The sequence below is a fragment of the Pleurodeles waltl genome, chromosome 3_1, assembly GCF_031143425.1.
Source record: "Pleurodeles waltl isolate 20211129_DDA chromosome 3_1, aPleWal1.hap1.20221129, whole genome shotgun sequence".
Classification (NCBI taxonomy): domain Eukaryota; kingdom Metazoa; phylum Chordata; class Amphibia; order Caudata; family Salamandridae; genus Pleurodeles; species Pleurodeles waltl.
In genome coordinates, this window is record NC_090440.1 from 1,162,590,111 (window position 1) to 1,162,610,316 (window position 20,206).

The 20,206-nt window shown below is 40.5% G+C and overlaps 1 protein-coding gene across 1 annotated transcript in view; it reads left to right on the forward strand.

Annotated features, from left to right (window-relative positions):
* The window catches only part of LOC138285031 (otoancorin-like), a 489,250-nt gene that overhangs the window by 224,463 nt on the left and 244,581 nt on the right, over window positions 1-20,206 (forward strand). Inside the window, exon 14 of the mRNA XM_069224460.1 lies at window positions 17,430-17,535. Coding sequence (XP_069080561.1) covers window positions 17,430-17,535 — 106 coding nt within the window. The remainder of the gene's footprint in view (window positions 1-17,429; window positions 17,536-20,206) is intronic.

The window sequence follows — 20,206 nt, forward strand, 5'->3', positions numbered from 1 at the left end:
GTTAAATTTTTTTGGCTTTTGGTTTCACGCAGAGACCCAGATCTTTCACTCGCTCCAGAATGCCATATTGCTGGTGACACCTGGCTCACTCATTTTAGGGAATTGTATGGCTCTACGCCGGAAATTGCTGCCACCAGTCCTGCAGAACCTCTAACATGTTGCCCTGTGGTGCCTCCCTTCACTTTAAAAGAAACGGAGTTGGCAATTTGTGCCCAAAAATCAGGGAAGGCTCCTGGACCAGACGGCATTCCCTCAGACTTGTATAAATCAGATTTGCCCACATGGACTCGGTATATTAACAGGATATCGAATATTGCGTTGTCTACCAGGTCTTATCCGGATTCCTGGAAGGAGGCAATAATTGTGCCCATTCAAAAGAAAGGAGAGAAAATTCTTCCAGGAAATTACAGAACTATTAGTTTACTAGATAATCTGCAAAACATATTCTGCTTTCAGCTGCTTAGTAGGCTGAAACATTGGATAGTAGAAAATCAGGTATTAAGCCATCTTCAGGCAGGGTTCAGGGACAAGGTCAGTACCATCGATCAGGTCTTCCGCTTTATTACTATAAAGTGGAAGACCGCAGATGTGGATCATGGCCACCTTTTCATGGCCTTTGTTGACCTGAAATCCGCTTTTGACCTTGTCCCGCGTCCCAAGCTGTGGGAGGTTATGAGCAAAGCTGGAGTCCCAGGCTCCATGCTTAACATAATTAAAGATCTTTACTCTGGCAACTGTGCCAAAGTACGATGGGGCCCGGCAGGGGATCTGACTCCAGCATTCCCCACTGTCCGCAGTGTGAGGCAGGGTTGCGTTCTTGTGCCCACCCTGTTTCTCCTGTTTATCAATGCTTGAATTTTGTACCTCTTGGATTGTCCTGGTGATGTCCCCAGTATGGGTGGGCAGAAGTTCCCATGCCTTCTATTTGCCGATGATACCGTGCTACTTTCCCAAACAGCCATGGGCCTCTCAAGCTTGCTTGCAAGGTTCTTGGAGTTCTGCAAGGACCATGGTTTGGAAATCAATTCAGCAAAAACAAAATACATGGTGTTTGGGGACAAAAAGCAGAAAATGAAGAGACCTGTTTATTTAGAAGGTGTTTCCCTGGAAAGAGTGGGCACCTTTGATTATCTAGGTATAAAATTAGAAGATTCACATTTTTGGCACGCCCATCGTCAGAAATCATTAATGTGCCTGAAGCAAAGGGCGGGCGGCATCGTGAGATTCGCTACCAGATCCCCCAGTTTTGCCATGACTCCTGCTCTTGAAATATACAAATCTCAAGCCGAGGAGGGGGTTCTGTACGGTGCGGAGCTTTGTAGTCATTGCAACCTGGAGAATCTGGCCAGGATGGAAAACCAGTTTTTGAAGATGTTGTTAAAAGTTCCTTCTAGCACTCCATCTTTGCCTATCCGAATGGATTTAAATCGTTTTCCAATCAACCAGATTGCTGCCTTAAGGCCTCTCCTGTTTTGGATCCGGCTATGGTCATCATATGCCCTCATTCCATTCAGATGTGGGCTCCTCAATCTGGTGGGCCCCAACCCCAATACTAAAATCAATTGGTGTATCTATGCTGAACGGTCTCTAATGCATCTTGGTTTGGGGTCCTATTGGAAGGATCCATCTTCTATTCCCGAAAATGCTGTTCAGTCATTTGAGGACGCTTTTTGGCTCAAAGTTCAAACTGCCCAATTGGCTGAGGTTGTGCCATTGTCCATGTCTGATAGCTACTTGCAATTTAAATGTCACTATGAGTTTGAGCCCTTCATGGATGCAGCACTTTCTCCATTTGCGCGTGCCCTTTTTATCAGATTTAGATTAGGGTCCCTCCCTCTGTGTTCTCTAACTTATAAATGGTCTAATTCCATCAATAAATCTAAGTTAAGCCCGATGGGATGCCAGAACGAAGAGTCTGCCCTACATGTTCTTTTCCAATGTCGTGCATATGATAAACAGAGGGCCTCTTGGATTAGTCCCCTATGCAAAAAATGGGTTTTAGGAGCTGTCTATATGCCGAGAGAATCTTTAAATCTGATTCATCTGTTTATATAGTCTATCCGGTGGCAAAAATGTTTTAATCAATTTGGCGTCTTAGACTAGCGACTCTAAAGAATAAGACTGGGTAGCTGCTTTTTAGATTTAGATCTTTTTATGCATATTTACTTTATTTTGGCGTATGATATTAGCTGACATTTTTTGGGACTAGAGGTGCTGTTTTTTATATCATTGGCTACAAATGGGTTTTAGGAACTGTTAATTTGCCGAGAGAATTTTTAAATATGATTCAACTGTTTATATAGTCCATCCTGTGGCAAAACTTTTGGAATCAATATGGCGTTTTAGACTAGCGACTTAAAGAATAAGATTGGGTAGCTGCTTTTTAGATTTGGATTTTCTTATGCATATTTATTGTACTTTGGCGTATGATATTAGCTGACATTTTCTGGGACTAGAGGTGTTGTTGTTTTTTATATCATTGGAGAAAGTAATTCTTTTATGTCTATTCTTCCATGGTTTTAACTTTTTTCTTCTTAAAGTCTCATTCATTTTACTGTGCATTTTTTTTCTTATAACCTCTTTTTTATATTGTTATGTATTGCACTTTTATGGTATGTTTTCTCTTACCAAAATAAAGTAAATGATGATGATGATGATGGTATATATCTATATATATATATACATATATATATTTTTTTTTTTGCGAAAAAACAAAGGTTACAGGGGAGTTATAGTTAGGAAATAGAATTTAAAAAAACATAGAAATTCACTTAAATAACCCAAACGCTACAGGGACATTATAGTTAGTCCTTGCGGCCTACCCCTATAACCACCCAACCCTGCGCTGTGCACAGCTTTTGGGCCTCCACCCTGCTGCCACCCTTATGTGCTCCTGTGCAGTTCCATGTTGTTGACCCTGCTTGTGAGTCTGCAGCCCCTCTGTGGGATATTCACATGCCCCTCCACCCTGTTGAATTCCACACTATTCCCTTCCAGTCCCTTGCACCTAGTCTGTGTGCCCCTACTCTCCATGCAACCTGAGTGCCATGGTACCCTGCCCGTGTGTCCTCAGTGAGCAAAGCCCCCGCAACCCTTCTTTGTCCACCACCTTCCCTGTTTGAAACCTCATTTCCTTGCAGACCCTCTGTGTGTCTCTGCTCCTGCAGGCATCTAGTGCCACCCTTGTATCCACTGGAGAGGGTTATATTAATGTCTCAATGATTACATATGAAGTTATAGGACACTCACCTATATAGGATGACATGCAGTCAATATTGCTTGAGACACACCTGTCTGACAATGAAGAGAATAAGGATGTAAAAAAAAGGAGAGGGGTAATTGTATTCTACTACTTACTCTGCTTATGCAAAGGGAGTGTCAATCTGGATTGCCCTAGGGATTTCATTTCAGTACCGTCCTTCGAAAGCTGATAGAGAGGATAGACCTATTGTATATGGACTCTTGAACAGAAAATATATTTGTCTTATTAATGTACCCCCCACAGTCACATTAAGAAGAATTAAAACCTTATGCAGACACCTCAATAAATTTGGCCAGGACATTTTAATTGTATCCTGGACAGCATCAAAGAGAGACATCCACCCAAGATGTATACCAATCAAGCCGTGACTGGGGCTGTGGCTGAACTAACGTTCAACATGGACTGTATACTTGTGTGGAGAGAACTCCAACTAACTGACAACATTTTCATGGCACCCAACTACACATAACACATATAGCAGGTTGGACCTTATTAAAATTCAGAAAGATAGTTTCTTTCAAATCACTCCCCCTTGTGGTAGAATGCAATGACATACCAAACATCATGCACATACCAACATAGAGATTTAATCCAGAAGTTTTGAAAGATGCTACCTTTCACTCACTCATTTGGGAAGTGGGTATTTTTTGGTAAACTGGGGGTCAAGCTCTACTAGGGCAAGGAAGACACTGATGGCACTGATAAGCGGGGAAATGCATAAAAACTATCTAGCATTAGATTACAGCTTCACATTAGCAAGACCCATAATGAGGATACTGTTTCTCAATTGCAGAAAGCAGTAGCACTAGATCTGGATGCCAGGAGAGAATTGGAGATATCTTGGGATGCCCTAGACAAATACACCCTAACTGAATACAGACAGAGACCGCTCAGAGGGGGGATAAGTCCTACGAACTACTATTCAGGCTATTGAAAAGGAAATAGCCTAACTCCCTTAAACCTGTCTTTGAATAGAGCAAACAATACCTGAGCAGTGACCCAAGCAAGTTTTAATGAAATCTTACAACAACAGGCTTATAGAAATGACCCCTGCTTTAGGGGTAGATCCAGTAGGGGACATGTTCACATACCCACAGCTTTCAAGACTCATGAAGTAACGTGTAACTCATAGAGTAGGAACTCCAGAAGTTATTGCTGTCTTCACCTACTTAACATCAAAACATACATGGCCTCCATCAGATTCACTTCTAGTCTGTGTAATATCAGTGCATAAGGCAAGGGGGGGGCAGAGGAAACTCTATTTTCCGGGTGCTGGTGTCAGAAAAATATGGCCCATTTATTATTTCCAAAAACGTATTTTATATTTCAGAGATGTTGCTCTTTGTAAATTGTTGCAGGATTGCTCCCCACAGTTTATATTGATATCGGGCCAAGCTAACTTGATCTGCTGAGTAGGGTGAAGTTTGCAAAAGGCTTTTTAATGTCTTGTGAGCTGCTAAGCATTTGGCATTAAACCATCTGTGTGGAGGGTTTCCCACAATAGGTACATTCCGAGTTAGCTTTTGATTAATAGCAGTCATGAATATTTCATAGGCCAATTGCAGGGTCTGAGCTGGGGGGTTCTCTACAAGACATGTAAACATATATGGATCATAAACCATAACCAACTGCTTGAGGAAAGATTCATCATTTCCCATTTCATTTTAAGAGCCCCTACAGTTGTGGCTAGCTTGCAATCATTCTTGTCCATATTGGTGATTTTAGCCCTTAGGCTCAAAGCTAAAACTAATGAATTATGGTCACTCAAACAGTGACTTTGAACCCTAAAATCCTACACAAAATGAATCAGATCACAGGCTGGAAAAAGGACAAGCCTTAAAATAAGGCTATTTAAAGCATCACCATACCTGGACTGGGAGAAATGTGTAGGATTTTGATCCTCCAAATGTATTAATCATTGAACCCGTTTAGTATTTTATTTACATAATTTTATATTAAAATCCCCAACCCAGAACAGCCTAATATTACATTTTGTCTTCGTTATATTTTACATGACAAAATTATCAGTCAGTCAGTCAGAAAATCTTTATTCAGATCTTTGATAGAAATCCATAATAGAGCATATGTACAAACATAATTAATAGGTTAAAAAGATAAGAGAAAAAAAATCAATAAATAGCAGTAGAATATGTGCACATAAAATTATCAGTACAATAATTGGAGCGTCTAGAAATCTGCATACCGGAACAAATAGTCATTTGGTCAACTAAAATATTGTTTGAAGAACTGTACATCATTAAATAGCAAATGAGATATATGTACATAAGAAGATCAGTACAATAATTGGAACCTCTTAAAATTTGCATACCTGATCAGATAGACATTTGGTCATCTAAAAAATTGTTTGCTGAGCTGTGCAAATTTGTAGCAAGGTGCTTAGCAGTTAGCATCAAGACATTTCCTTTCTTTTATAACTGCAGTGATAAAGCAATAAATAGCTATACAGATCAAATCAGACTGAAGTAACTGCAGATGAAATATAGCTTCCTTACACCACCTGATATTAAGTGATTTAAGAAGTGGCATTAAAAAACATTCCTCTGCTCTTTGTTCAGCTTACACAATAAAAACATATGGATTTGCGATTGTTGTGCACGCATATCACATGGACAGGGTATTAGGTCCCTATTGCGGCGCACCTTAGGGGGATAAGCCACTAAAAAGTGGGCCAGGCCATGACAAAACCTTGTCAAGATAAATATATGGTGCTGTGGGACAGTTAAAAGATAAGGTTCGATTTTAGATGTAGTACATAAGGGTAGATAAGCTGTCACCATGCCTTTCCCTAGATCGTGCCTCTCTCTATCAATAACTAATTTCTCTTGGAATTCAATTTTTACTACTGGGAAGTCCTGCTTGCCTATGGCACCAGGGTTAAAGAATAAGTCTGATCTGTTACGGCTGCTCAGAGACTCTTTAATGTACATAACCCAGGCACATCTCTGTACTCCATCCTGCCTCATGCAATCCATAAGCAGTGTCTGAGTGAGAGCTGCTTCAGGCCTAGTCCAAACAGACATCCAGAGGGCTAAAGGGGCTAACTTAATGAGGTCCTCCGGAAAAGGGAGACCTAATTCTGCATGTGGAATTATAGCAGGAACGCTCTGTGAGAGTGAGAGTAGACTTCTCAGAAATGTATTCTCTCTTATTTGCAGAGATGATGCACCCGTATAGCCCATACCCCAGCTCCATATCTGACAATCGAAGTAGGCCTTGCCTTATAGATGGTGGTAATGGGCTTTTTTGGTGCGCAGCCTAGTTTGATGATGAATTTGCTTAGAGCTGCCACTTCTTGGTTGTATTGTGTGACCCTGATTTCTCTGAGGTGCTTCCAGTTAGACCCATTGTCAAAGGGAATCCACAAATACGTGAAGGTATTCACCCTGCTCAGTTGGATACCTTCAATATAAAACTGAGGGGCTCTAGTTCTTGGGGGCAGTGACAAATCACAGTGTATGATTTTGTTTAATTTGGGGACAATTCCAAGGCCGTTACAAAATCAACAAATCTGTTTGACAGTTTTTAGAGGCCCCTCCCAGTCCGTGCCATCAGAAGCCCATCATTGGAGTACATTAATAACGGTTGTGGTCCGTCGGCGGTCCTAGGGAGATCTGCCTTTTCATCAATCAGAGCTCCCTCTAGACCATTTATATAAAACAAAAAAAGGAAGGGTGCAAGAACACAAACCTTTCTTACCCCTTCCCTAACCTTAAAGGGGCTGGTACATTGCCCCTCTTGCTCAAATCTTACCTTAGCTTTCACATCATTGTGGAGTTTGGCCAACGGGAACACTATCTTTGGACTAGCACCTTTACCGGTAAGTATCGCCCCTAATTTTCTTCTGTCTACATTGACAAAAGCTGCCGTTAGATCCATAAATGTAAAAAAAATACACCCTTGATTCACCCGACATATTTTTCTCATATCCTAAATCCTTCCATCCTCCATTTTACGGCATTTTTATATAACTTCACCTCTTTTCTTTCCTCTTAGTATTTTGATCATGGTTGACATCCCACAGGTGTCCTTATCTTCACTTAATCTCAGAAATCAACTTGGTTTTCTGCTGCACATTTTAAAAGAAATCAAAATACTGTTTCATGTACTCTTGATGTCATAGTTATTTACTTCTCCATTCATCAACATCATTGTTTTTAAACCCTTACCCTTATACCATGTCATTCATCCTGGACATATCTTTGAATTTGCATATCTACCTTAGAATAAGTGTTTTCCAGTGGTGCCATGAGGAAACTTGTGATAGGCTGTTATTCAGCCTTGCAGGACTGTTTTCCAATTTAAATTGTTCGCTCTTGTTAACTGTATGCTATCTTTTAAAGCGTTGTTAGCTCATTTTACAGAAAAATTCGTTTCTGGATGATAAATGGGATTTCTTTTATATAAAATTTCAAATCTCTTCAATATTTCTACTTCGCATGTGACCAAAACTGGGGACCATTGCCAGATACAATAAAATGTATTTGCACTAGAAGCTAAGATATCTCTAACACAATTTACCTCAATCCAAATCTAATACCACTATAAGAAAAGGAAAATGAGTTTGACTTTCACCATGCAGTGGTTCTACTATGCTAAAGGCAACTTCATCCCATGGATATTTTGGAAGCTGTCTCAATACCATGGGCATTTGTTTATTTTTTACACCTTGTCACTAACGAGTCACTGCATAAATCTCTCACTAATCTTTGTACTTCTGTATCCATTCCTGGCCACCAAAATTGAAATCTCAACCTTTCTTGAATTGTCACAGTACCCATATATCCATCATGGGCAAAACGGGGTAATTTTCCACACACACCAACTGTTGGTACAAGTTTTCTTCCACATGTGAGTATTCCATTGACCACTTTATGTTCGCTTGTAATCATGGCCCAATGTTTGGCCAGTTGTTTACCTTTATCAGGTAATGTGTTTTCAATCATTGTGAAATGTATTGATCCTTGCCTATTTTATTCTTCCATTCTCCCTCTTCTATAGCACTCAAAGTGACCTCACATACATTCACCTCATCATCCAAAATTGTTCCTGCATCCTGCTCAATTTAATTTGCATTCAGCAAGCATGATAAACAATCTGCCAACAAATGAATTACCCCAGAGATATAGTCAACAGGGAAATAATATTCTTGTAATGAAATGATTCATCTTCTTATCCGTGGAGAGATTGCATCCAACCCCTTTTAAGAAAACATCTTTCAAAGGTTTATGCTCAGCGAGGACCTTAACTTCATGCCCAAAATCAAGTTTCTGAATTTTCTCAGCACCCAATAAATGGCCAGGGCCTCTATTTCAATCACTGAGTAGTTTAACTCAGAACCCTTAAACATCAAGCAATTCAATGCTCAATCCTATTCCTTTTTTAACTAAAGCAGCACCAATTCCTTTTGCACTAGCATCTGTTATAATGTAAATTTCCTCACCTGGTATAAATGCTTGCAAACATGGGGCATTTCTTAAATCTTCCTTTACCAGGGTGAACTATTTACAACAATCTGTATCCTGCGCAAAATTTACATTTTTGTCTAGTAGCTGCATAAAATGCTTGGTCTTATATGCATAACCTGGAATACATTTACAGTAGCATTCTACCATTCCCAGAAAAGATACCAGTTCCTCTTTGTTACGAGGTTCCTATAACTTTACAATGACATAAACCAACTGCATTTTAGGGAACACATCCTTACCTGTAATATGATGTCCCATATAACTCACTTCGTTCACACAAAACTTACATTTATCCTTTCTCAACATCAAGCCTACTTTCCTGATCTTCTCTAGAACGGTAGGCACTCTCGAATGATGCTCCCTTGTTGTACTCCCATAAATCAATAAATCATCTAGATTCTTGGAAATACAGAGGCCACAGAGACCAATCCAAATGGCATTCTTATAAATGTAGAAGTTCCTAGAGGTATAATAAATGTTGTCAATGTATGTGATATATATCTAGCACAATTTGACGAGAAGCAGATGGTCAAACTAAAGTTGTGAAGAACTTAGCACCTAATGATGTAGAAATACTTTCATCAATATTGGGCAGAGGGAACCTATCAACAACAATTTTCCTATTAAGTGCTCATAAATCTATGCATCAATGAATCTTGCTATTGGCTTTTTTTTTACCCATGACAATAGGAGCCAACCATTCTGTTACCTCAGCTGGTTCAATAATCTTCATATCGATCAAGCGTTCAGTTTCTGCCTGTACTCCAACTTGTTCATTCAAATGTATTCTTCACACTTTTGCAACTCTAGGTTTTGCTCCATTGTTCATTTTATGTGATGCTTGTACTCTTTAAGACAACCTAACCCATTCTGAAATAAATGAATAATTTCCTCTTCAAAACTACTTAAGGTTTCATACATTTTGTGTACCTGTACTTGAGGTATTGCATTGCGATTTAACCTGACTTCCAACAAATGCTGAGGTGGCCACCTGAGTAAAGCATCTCCTCTTTTTGCAGTTTTTATGGGTACCCCACCATAACCCACTAGGGAAATGTCCATTTTATACAATCACACTCTATCCTTGCAGTACGTGTCAAAAGTGTGCTTACTGATCATTTTGAGATGTGAACATGAATCAAACTTTATTTTTATTTCAACTCCTTCAATCTTTACTTTGTGTGATGAATGTTCAATCTTTACAACATCTACCTGAAATACAATCTCCTTTACTTCTTGACACATCTTTTTTATCTTACCGCTGCAGCATTTGGAGACATGGCTTTTCTTACCACACATATTTCTAATGGTTTGCGTACCAGGACAGTGTGTTGCATTAGCTTTATGACCTGTGTAACCACAGCGAAAGCATGGGCCTTTAAATTCTTGTACATTTTACCTTTTGAAACACGTGTGGATTTATTACTTTCTGAAACACAAGAATTCTTATTTTTGACTTGACTAACTATTTCTTCTATCTTTGAGCTACTTTTCTTCATATTATTCTTGGTGCTGCTTAACTCATTAACACACTTGACTTTGTGCCCCACATGTTTGGCAATTGCTATCACCTCTTCCAGTGGTGGTTCGTCCTTCAACCACAACTCTTATTTTGTCATGTGTACATTACAATCCAAATTGATCCCTTATTCTTTCCTCAGTTGGTCATTGAAATGTACAACTAGATGCCAATTTCCTAAGACTAGTCACAGAATCTTCCACAGACTCAACTTTCACTTGCTCCCTTAAACTCAAATAATACATTTCCATTATTGTGCTCACTTGTAACATATAATGACGATCTAGTTTCAGAATACAAATTTCAGATTCATTCAACAATCTCTGAGCAGCAGTGCTAAACTTAGACAAATTTTCTAGTACCTCCTGCCCCTCACCACCTAAACAGGGTAGTAATAATGAATATTTACGATCCACACTTAAATTTGTGCTACACACTTTCTCCTGATTTACAAAGATTTTTTTTTTCATTTTTGTCATTTGATGGCTGGTTCACTAGTACTATATAGGAAGAAAGGAACAGGAGTTACATTCTGCATGTTGACTAATTATACGATGACTAACACTGTTTGAGAATTATTTTCCGCTACCACTACAATTGTCAAACTGCAAACACAATTTTGAATCTAGCTATATTTGAGTTCAGGTGTGTTAGATTGCATGTTAAACGTGAACACTTCAAGTGTTTTACTTTTACCTGACACAGCTACAAGGATAATTAAAATTTTAGAAGAGTCACCAATGTTACCATGTAACTTTATCACCACAGATTAAATAAATAAAATTGTGACAACCACCACTACTTTAGTTAATAAAAATGTGCTAATCACTGACTATGACAAGCACCTTTGACCATGAGGTGTGCCAATCACCGACTGTGATAGGCACTTCAACAATATTGTCTGCCAATCACCAATGTATTAAAAAAACAAAACACAAAGGTATTCCTTTTTCGCAGATACAGTCTTGACTTTACAGTGTGCCAATCACTGAGGACAAAGATGATTCGTACCAGCAGTCAACACAGCTTGCCATGTATGCTAATCATCGAAGATGAAGTTAATCTGCACCAATGCGATTTACACTGTTTTCATAGTGTACCAGTCACCTAAGACAATCAGCACCAAATAATTCAAGCTTGCTTCCACAGTATGCCAGTCACCAAGGATAAAGATACTCAGCACTAAACCTGCTACAGCTGCTTATACCAATAAAATTGCTCTACCTGCATGGTGTGTCAATAACCCACAGATAATTGTATTTGGCATCCAAAACACATAACGCTGCTTGTGTCGATGTTCCTGACAGTGTAGATGTACTTGACCCAGTTTCTGTAATGAGAAACCTCCCAGTCACTCAAGATGGTGACTGTGCATCATCACGCAAACCACCAGATTATTATTTTTAGGTAATTCAGCTGGTCACAAGAAAACAATCAAGATGTCCGCCGTGCATCGTCACTAAAACAAAAAGGCTATTCTCTGTCAATAATAAAGCCTGTTTCTGAACAAAGGCTTCTCTTTCCAAGGTCTATGGAGTGTTCTGACTTCAAAGCTGAATCGCAAATGCATTCCAACAGATGTCAAGAGCTGCCGTTCTTCACACACAGCCCAAAATCTCTTTAAACAGTCCCCCTAGGTCAGCCGCCATTAAGTGGTGACCTCTTATGTTGCGCCCCAATCTCCGGGACTGATCTCATTTCACCTCCATGTAATTTCCACACAGTGAGTGCAACATTCATAGTGCCAAAAAAAGTTCTATTAACATGCAGATGTTGAGGGCAAAGCGAGGAACCTATATCCCGTCCTCGTCATCGAATTATGTGGTGTTTACCACAGTAAAATAAATACACAAGCCTTGGGTCACTTCAGTAAAGTATATGGCATTATTCACCTCATCCTTCTGACAGATCAACTGACACTGTCAGAATCTTCACAGTGTTCTTAAACCTAATGTAGAACGCAAGGGCGGTTGGTACCCTTTTGAAAGTGTTGGGGCAAGTGAAGTTCCCCACTGCTTCAAAAAAACAAAATAAAACACCCTCTCCCTCCAAAAGACCAAAATAAAACACCCACCCTCCAAAAGCCCAAAATAAAACACCCCATCCTTCCGAAAGCCCATAGTAAAATAACCCCTCCCTCCAATAGCGCCCCCAAAAAACTAAGCTAATAGTTTAAATAAATAAAATAAATGATACTTACCCACAGCTGCACATCCTTCTCGTGTTCAACTTCTGAATCTGAAGCCTTCTATTGCACCAGTGAAATAATAAAAATAAAGTTTGATTCATGTTCACATCTCAAAATGATCAGTAAGCACACTTTTGACACGTACTGCAAGGTTCCCCCAACCAATCTAGACGCTGCTCTTGTGCTATTAGATAGCATGAGAGAAATGCCTAGATTGGATGGCGCGGGCTGATTGGATGCCCCTTCAGGCCCTGGAGACCTGTGCTTACTCTTCACCCAGCTGCCTTATACAGCTGGGTGGAGTGTTTCAAAGTGTGCCTGGCAGGCTGGCCGTCGCAAGACAGTCATCCAAAGTGACATACGTACTTTAGAGGGTCTGGCCAGCCACTGCTTCAGTCCTCCATGCTGCCAGTCAACAGCAGAGGACAACCCCCGCCCCATGTCTTTAGCCTCTGGGTAGGATGGCTTCTCCAGGTCAAACATCGGTTAAAAAATAAAAAGGTAATGAAATCATTTCATTGTCGTTTTAATTGTTTTCAACACAACTCTCATCGAGTGGGGGGTGACGCTCCTTCCCCCTTGTGAAGAAACAGAGGCTGGTAGGAAGCTTACATTATTAAGCTCTTAAAAGAACTTAACTATGTCGTCCCACAGTGCAATCATGCAGGAAGACCAATGAGGGTTCTCTTGGGCTGCTCTATACTGCTGAACATTAGAAGATAACTCAAGCTACATTCCACAGCACAAACGTAGGATGCACTAATCACGCTTCATATCCAAAAAACATTAAAAACAGTAAACTGGACTTATACATGAGTTGTGTTTTTTTAGAAACCATGGTATTTGGCCCAAGATTCCTGGGATGAGTTAAAGTTCAGTGTATGCACCCTGAGTTGAGTGTTAGATCTGGAGGGTTAATTTTGGAGAGATGGAATACAAAAGAGCACCCAATAGGGATGCCCCCGTTATCACAGCTCCAATTTCTTTTAACGTTTGAGCCACCAGCGTTTAGACTTAGAAGTGAGCTATGGTATTGGGACTTCCTAATGGGTGACAAACTGCACACAGTATTGGTGTATGCTGATAATAACCTGGTATACTTGAACCAACCCCAGAAAATATTCCCTACATTGCTACAACAGCTGGAAAGATTTGGTAATGCTTCGGGCTACACAATGACAACGAAAAAGCGGTCCTGTTCCTCTAGGGAAGGTTAGCAAGACTAGAGAGCAGGAAATGCCATATTACAGGTCTTCATTGGAAAATGGACAGTTTTCGATAGCTTCCGTATCCTTGTGGTCCACTCCGTAGAGAAGCATGTGCCTACATTATCAGAAGGACGATGGAGGGACTAAGTGCATCACTACAGTTCTGGAACACTTCCTGTCACTAATAGGCTGGATAGCAATGGTGAAGATAATGTGCCTCCCCATTGCTTATACGTTCTCCAAAATACAGTAAACTCTACACCCAGTCCCCATTTAAATAACTGAATAGTTCATTTATATCGCTTGAATGGGAGGGGAAAAGAAATTCGGTAGGAGATTCGGTGCAGGTCGGAGGGTGGCCTTGAACTGCTCGACCTAGAACTTTGCTATGTGGCAATGCAGCTGCAACATGCTGCAAAATGGTGTGAGGAAGTGGATAACTGGGATAAACGACTGATAAATGCACTGCTGGGAGAACATTTGCTGTCGATAATATTGAATGGTGGAAGTGTGTCCAAGGAATAGCCCTACACAGTACACCAGATGGCAGAAGCATTCATAAGAACTACCAAATAGCGTTGGGACGCCACCCGTTTTCTAGGAACTTTGATAACTGGTGGCTACAACTATTCATACATATAAGCAGATATGTGCTCCTGGTACAGTGGAGGGAGGATGCAATTCTCCGGGGGCGTAACTCTCGGGTGAAGATTTTATAACTTTCATGGAGACCCAAGAGGCATTTGGAGTAAGGTTTCTCCAATATGCGAAACTGACAAAATAAAACAGATACATTTGGGTGAACTTCCCTATTCTCCCCCCACTACGGCCACCCTCGAGATACTATTAATAATGTAAAGCGGGCGTAGCTTAACCTCACATTCATATAAGGTTCTGAAAAAGGAATGCAAGATCAAGTACCCGAACGGCTAACATGGGAGCTGGATATGCAACGCCTTTAATGAACGAGTGTGAGAGAACATGTGGTCTTCTAGTACAGGGGGTATCTAGTAACGTTAGAATAACATTAATTCAGTTATTCTTTTCACACAAGATATACCTAACCCCCTTGATGCTTATGAGGATATAAACATGAAATAAACAGGGGCAAAAGCTGAATATTTCTGACAAAACAAAGGAAGTTCAAGCACAATCTTCAAGTGTGAATCTCACATGAAGATGTGCAGTATTTGGGAATCTGGGTCATGGCAAATGATGTATAATAAGATGAAAATGCACCAGACAACATTATTGGACATAATATGATAATGCTTTTATGTTCTCCATATGTTTCTCCTCTAGCCCTCCAGAAGGTTAAAGTGGGGATGGGGGTCATACATGATGTTGATAACCCTGACTTTCATAGTTGTATTGATGGTTAAAATGGATGTTCAATGCACAGTTGTTGCTTTAAAATCTCAAACAATTTAAGAAAAAGTATTCATACATTCTTCATACAACACCATCTTAATCTAATTTCTTATAATATCCACCTATCCACCTGTACCATATTTTTTAAACCTACTTCAGCATCTTAGCAGTCGCATACTATTTCATTAATATTAGCACTCTTAGGCCCAGATTTAAGAGGGCCTAGTGCTTCCTTGAGCTACATTAGCATCATTTTATTTTACGCTAATGTGGCCGAAAGAGGCCAAAATCGCTGGGCTAGATTTACAAAGTGGCACAAAGTATGAATTGCATCAATTTGTAACCCCTTTTGCCACTTTATGCATGCGCCAGGCATAATGTTTGCAAGGAGGACGTTCTCCCATTTGGGGGGTGAAAAAATTGTGCAAAGAAATCTAAACGATGCTCTGAGCAGGCGTTATATAAGGGGGCACAACATTGATTACAATAGGCCCCAATGTACTGTTCAGGGTTTGCGCCAAAATGTTGGTTCTAACCCTGAACAGTACATCAATAGTGTCAAAAATAATGACGCTATTCCCTCTATCCTGCGCCATGGTGTCCCATTTTTTAAATATGGCGCACACATGGAGTCAGTAGGGTGGTGCTAATGGGTGCATGGAAAGTGGCGCTGCACTGGGTGCGGTGCCACTTTTCTTAAATCTGTGCCATACTGTTTTAGCTGTGTGGAAAGAAAGCAAAACAGAATATTCATTATTTTTTTTAATCATTAGTTGGCTCGCACACTACTTTCTGATACTATGCAGTAAGCCAATTTAATCAGCGCTATTTTGAGGATGTTCAGGGCCAGATTTAAAGAAAAGTGGCACAGCGCGGTGCTGTGCCAAATTTGGCAACGCTGCTCTGCGTCACTTTAGAAATGCAGGGATGCGCAGTATTTAAGATACGACGTACCCCTGCGTTTTCCCCAGCGCTGGTGCTAAATTTAGCTGCCAGCACCAATGCAGGCATCCTTGCACCATCAATCAAGGATGTCAGTGTTGTGAGGTGTGATTGTTTATGTGTGGGAAGGTGTCCCTTCCTGCACATAAACAATCACTAATGGCGCTTTGGCACTTCTGTGTGTGCAGAATGCAGCACACACTGAAGTGCAACAGCGTCATTTTCAAATTATTGTTTATGTGCAGGAAGGGACACCTTCCCGCTCAGAAACAATAATATCTGGCATTTTGCTTTTTCTATGCATGCGGCAGCATGCAGCATGCATAGCAAAAGCAAAAATCGAGGAGGAATAAAAGTATTCCTCCTCGTTGCGCCCTGCTAACGACAGCTGTGGGGGTGGTGTTAGATTTTGGCGCTGCCTCAGGTTTACGAGATTTCATAAATCTGAGGCAGCATCAAAATGCAATGGGTGTTGCTGTGGCACACCTGCAGCAACACCCATTGCGTGCCCCTTCCACGCACAGTGCTGTGTGGAAAGGGGATGCATTTACAAGGTGGTGTTAAGCCACAAAAAGTGGCTTAATGCCACCTCGTAAATACGGCACTGTGCTTAACGCCACAGGGGCCTCACTAACACGGACGGACGGTCGTGTGATGCAAAGGATCTATAAATATGGCCCTCAATACGTGATCAAAGACACTTTTGGAGCGTTTATAACATTGTGTTTAAAAGATGCATTTCAGCTTTAGAGAGCCAGAAGTAATCTTAAAATGGGAGTCTGAAAACCCCATCCCCTTCACTGTCATCATATAATAGTGTAAACATATTCCATCACTTCCTGTGCATATGTACAAATCCAAATAGCCGTTCTGAGGTCCAAAAATTCTACACCATTTGCTATGCAATTACCTTTCAGCTTTCATATCTGCATGCCAAAAAATAAAAATTCTCAGAAAAAATCAAATTACTTTCATATATGTAGGAACAACATAGGAGCTCTGAGGGGCCTAAACTAAACTTAGCAATTTAAAGGTGATTTGTTTTGAGGTGGAGTGGTTTGAAGGCACCACCCTTGGAATAAAGTCTTGTCTGCCCTAAGGCTAGTGTTAAACGCTTGTGCTACAAGCCTTATCACCGATGCCTCAGTGCCTGTTCAACAAGCCATCGGTCACGATTGAAGATCTGAGCCCATGAGATAAGTGGAAGGAAATCTACATTTTGAAGTCGACAGAAGACGGTGAGTCTGTTCATTTAAGAATTGTCTCTCATGCTGATAACTCTTCTGAGAAGCGTCATTTGAGGGTCCGTTTTTGAGAGTAAAAAGCGAGAAGAGTCTCGTTAGATGCAACTTGGATACATTTATGATTATTTTCTAAGCAACGCATACACACTTAAAGCACGCTATATAAGTGTTCTCCTAAAACTTATTCTCAGTTTTTCTCATTATTCTAGTGATCTGAAATCCGGCGTGAGGGGCCTCAGCTGTGCTGACATCTCCCAGCTGAATATGGAGGCGCTGAGTGTTCTTGGGAATGGCATCTTTATATCCCCTCTACAGGTGAGAGGTTAGAGATATCACGCAGGTCAACGCAGCCGTCTATCCATCCATCGCGATGGTGGTAAAGCCGTCCTGTCATGCCGGGACATAATTCCTATAGAAAGGGAAACAGGAGCTTGTATTAAATGAATATGAAATAAAGGCACCAGAAACAGAAATGTTCGAGTTCTCAGATGAATGGGCTCGATTCAGTCATTTACATGTTTGCCCCTAGAACAGACTCCCAAGCAATCTGTGAATGAAAATTGTATTATCAATCCAAGAATGACATTCTAGCAGAATGTTTATTTCAAACCTCAGACTCCTGTGCATGGATCTAAAACATGATTTTTGTCATTTTACCCTAAACGTAGCAATTTCCAGTACAGTAGAGTGTTTGGTTCTCTGTTCACTGTATTAACCAGAGTCTTCACCAGCGCAGCAAGTAGATGTGTACTTTTATTCCTCCTGATACTCAGTTGAGTGTTTCCTAACACTACAGACATAGAGGTTCTAAACACAAACGCAAAGCTCTGACTTTGCAAGTATAACTGTGCCACAGGTTTGGAACACACTGATGCTAACTAACCTCTTCCATATTAATCCCAGTCCTGTATAAACAAGCTCTGAGCTTCCCAGAGCAACAATTTTCAAGTTTTAAATTCATTGAGATATGGCTGAGAGCTCCTCCTTATTAACACCTCATGTATAGTTATACTAACTTATAAAGCGCATAGCTTCCCCACAACGGGGCTTCCCAGCGCTACCCTGCTACAACCAAGATGACTCATCACAGAACTGAAACAGAGGGACCTGTGCCGCAAACAGCCAGGTCTTCAACTGCTTTCTAAAACAAAGATGGTGATAATCGATATGTGAGTGTAGAGATCGTTTGTTCCATAAGCCCGAGTCAGCGCTTCAAAGGAGCGACATCCCAACCTGACACTATTTGTAGGAGGGTTCACTGCCAAATGCAGGTCAGAGGATCAGAAGGCCCTAGTAGAATTGTACGGCGGCACCAAGGAGGCCAAAGTAGGCGCCCCCTGCTTGTTCATAATCCGGTGATCTAAAGCACAATGCCTTAAACTGAATACGCCTCTCCAGCAGGATGCAATTCAACACCCATTGAAACAAAGCAATGCTGTCTTATGTGATGTGAAAGTCAGTGATGGCAAACTGAACTGTTTCCAATAATATGCCTCATGGGGTCCAACATGCACGATGCCATGAACCCATCTACCTTCTGGTCCAGTGGTCTTGGGCTCACACAGATGTAACTTGGAAAGCTGCCATGTCCTACAAGCTTATTGTGTAATGCTGTTGTATACACCTGAGCGAGAAGCTGGTGACTCCTGTCCTTTACAAGTATATGAACCAATACTCATGGGCACGAAGCTTAAAACCGACTGAGTGACAAAATATCCTGCAAGACGATTGCATTTAGAGTACTAACAAAGGTGTTTTCAACGTTCTATATATTAGGAAGTACTTCTGATCAGCAAATATGATTATCACATCAGGCACTCATAAGCACCCTGCACAGGATTAACAGTACTTCTGGTAAATTTTTTAATTTTTGCAACATGTCATACATATATAAAGTTAAAGAAATACCAGCCATAGCAGCAATTTCTTTTGGAACTACAGAAATAAAATTAGCAATAGCATTACAATACTCAAAATGAACAATCATTCATCTATGAGATCAAATATATTATAACCTTATAGCCTGCTGCGGAGGGCTTTATGAGTTGTTAAAGGCCCTGAACACAAGTTGTAGGTCAGAGACACAGGCGTTGGCCTGTCACTTGGGTGACTGCCTTTAACAACCAGTATGGCCTCAGCCGCAATGGCTAAGGCCATTAGAACATTCCCTACACTAAGGGTAGAATGTTCTAAATTAAAAATGGAAAAATAGGAAGACAAACGTTGGAGCAGAAGGCTTATACTCGCCATTATAAGCCCAGATCATCTCCATTGTCTTCAATGGAGCTCCCAGCATTGCAAAGTTCTAATTTGCAATAGTTAATCTCAAAACATTAGCATATCCATTTCTGAAAATACACAGTTTTACATGAAATTCAAGATTTAGGTATGTTGACAGAGGTTTGTATAGATTGCATTTGTTCCCAGTATATAATAGTGGTGCCCAAAAATCGGATCGATGTTTTCATCAGGTACTCACATTTACCACTGCTCACATGGACAGAATTCCACATATGCCCTTCTATTATAGTAACAGGCCAGGGATGGCCACTATAATGCCAAATATTTTTTTTTGTAGTTATCTTTTATTGAACACTTTGCATTTAAATGATTGACCAAATAGTGTTACCTATCTGGGTTCAAACCATCAAGTCTAGTATAAGATTCGTAGTATGTTGTAAAATATTACATAAAAATAGTATAAGTGTTATCTGGCTCATTGCCTCACTATAATCTGAACATTAGTGCATATCGGGAGCAGAAACAGTTCTATCAACAGTTTCTGCCTCAAAGGTGTACATGGTGTTATCAGGGGGTGTGGGGGGTTTGTCAAGTTCCTGCCACAGGTGACCTTGATCTCTATTATGGGTAATGAAGGACCACATGTACGTAGCTGTTTTCATGTCACAAACGAGAATCTGAATGTTTGCGACAAGAAAATGGCCTTGTGGCATGTACCAATGCAATTTTGTGATTCAGTAATCTA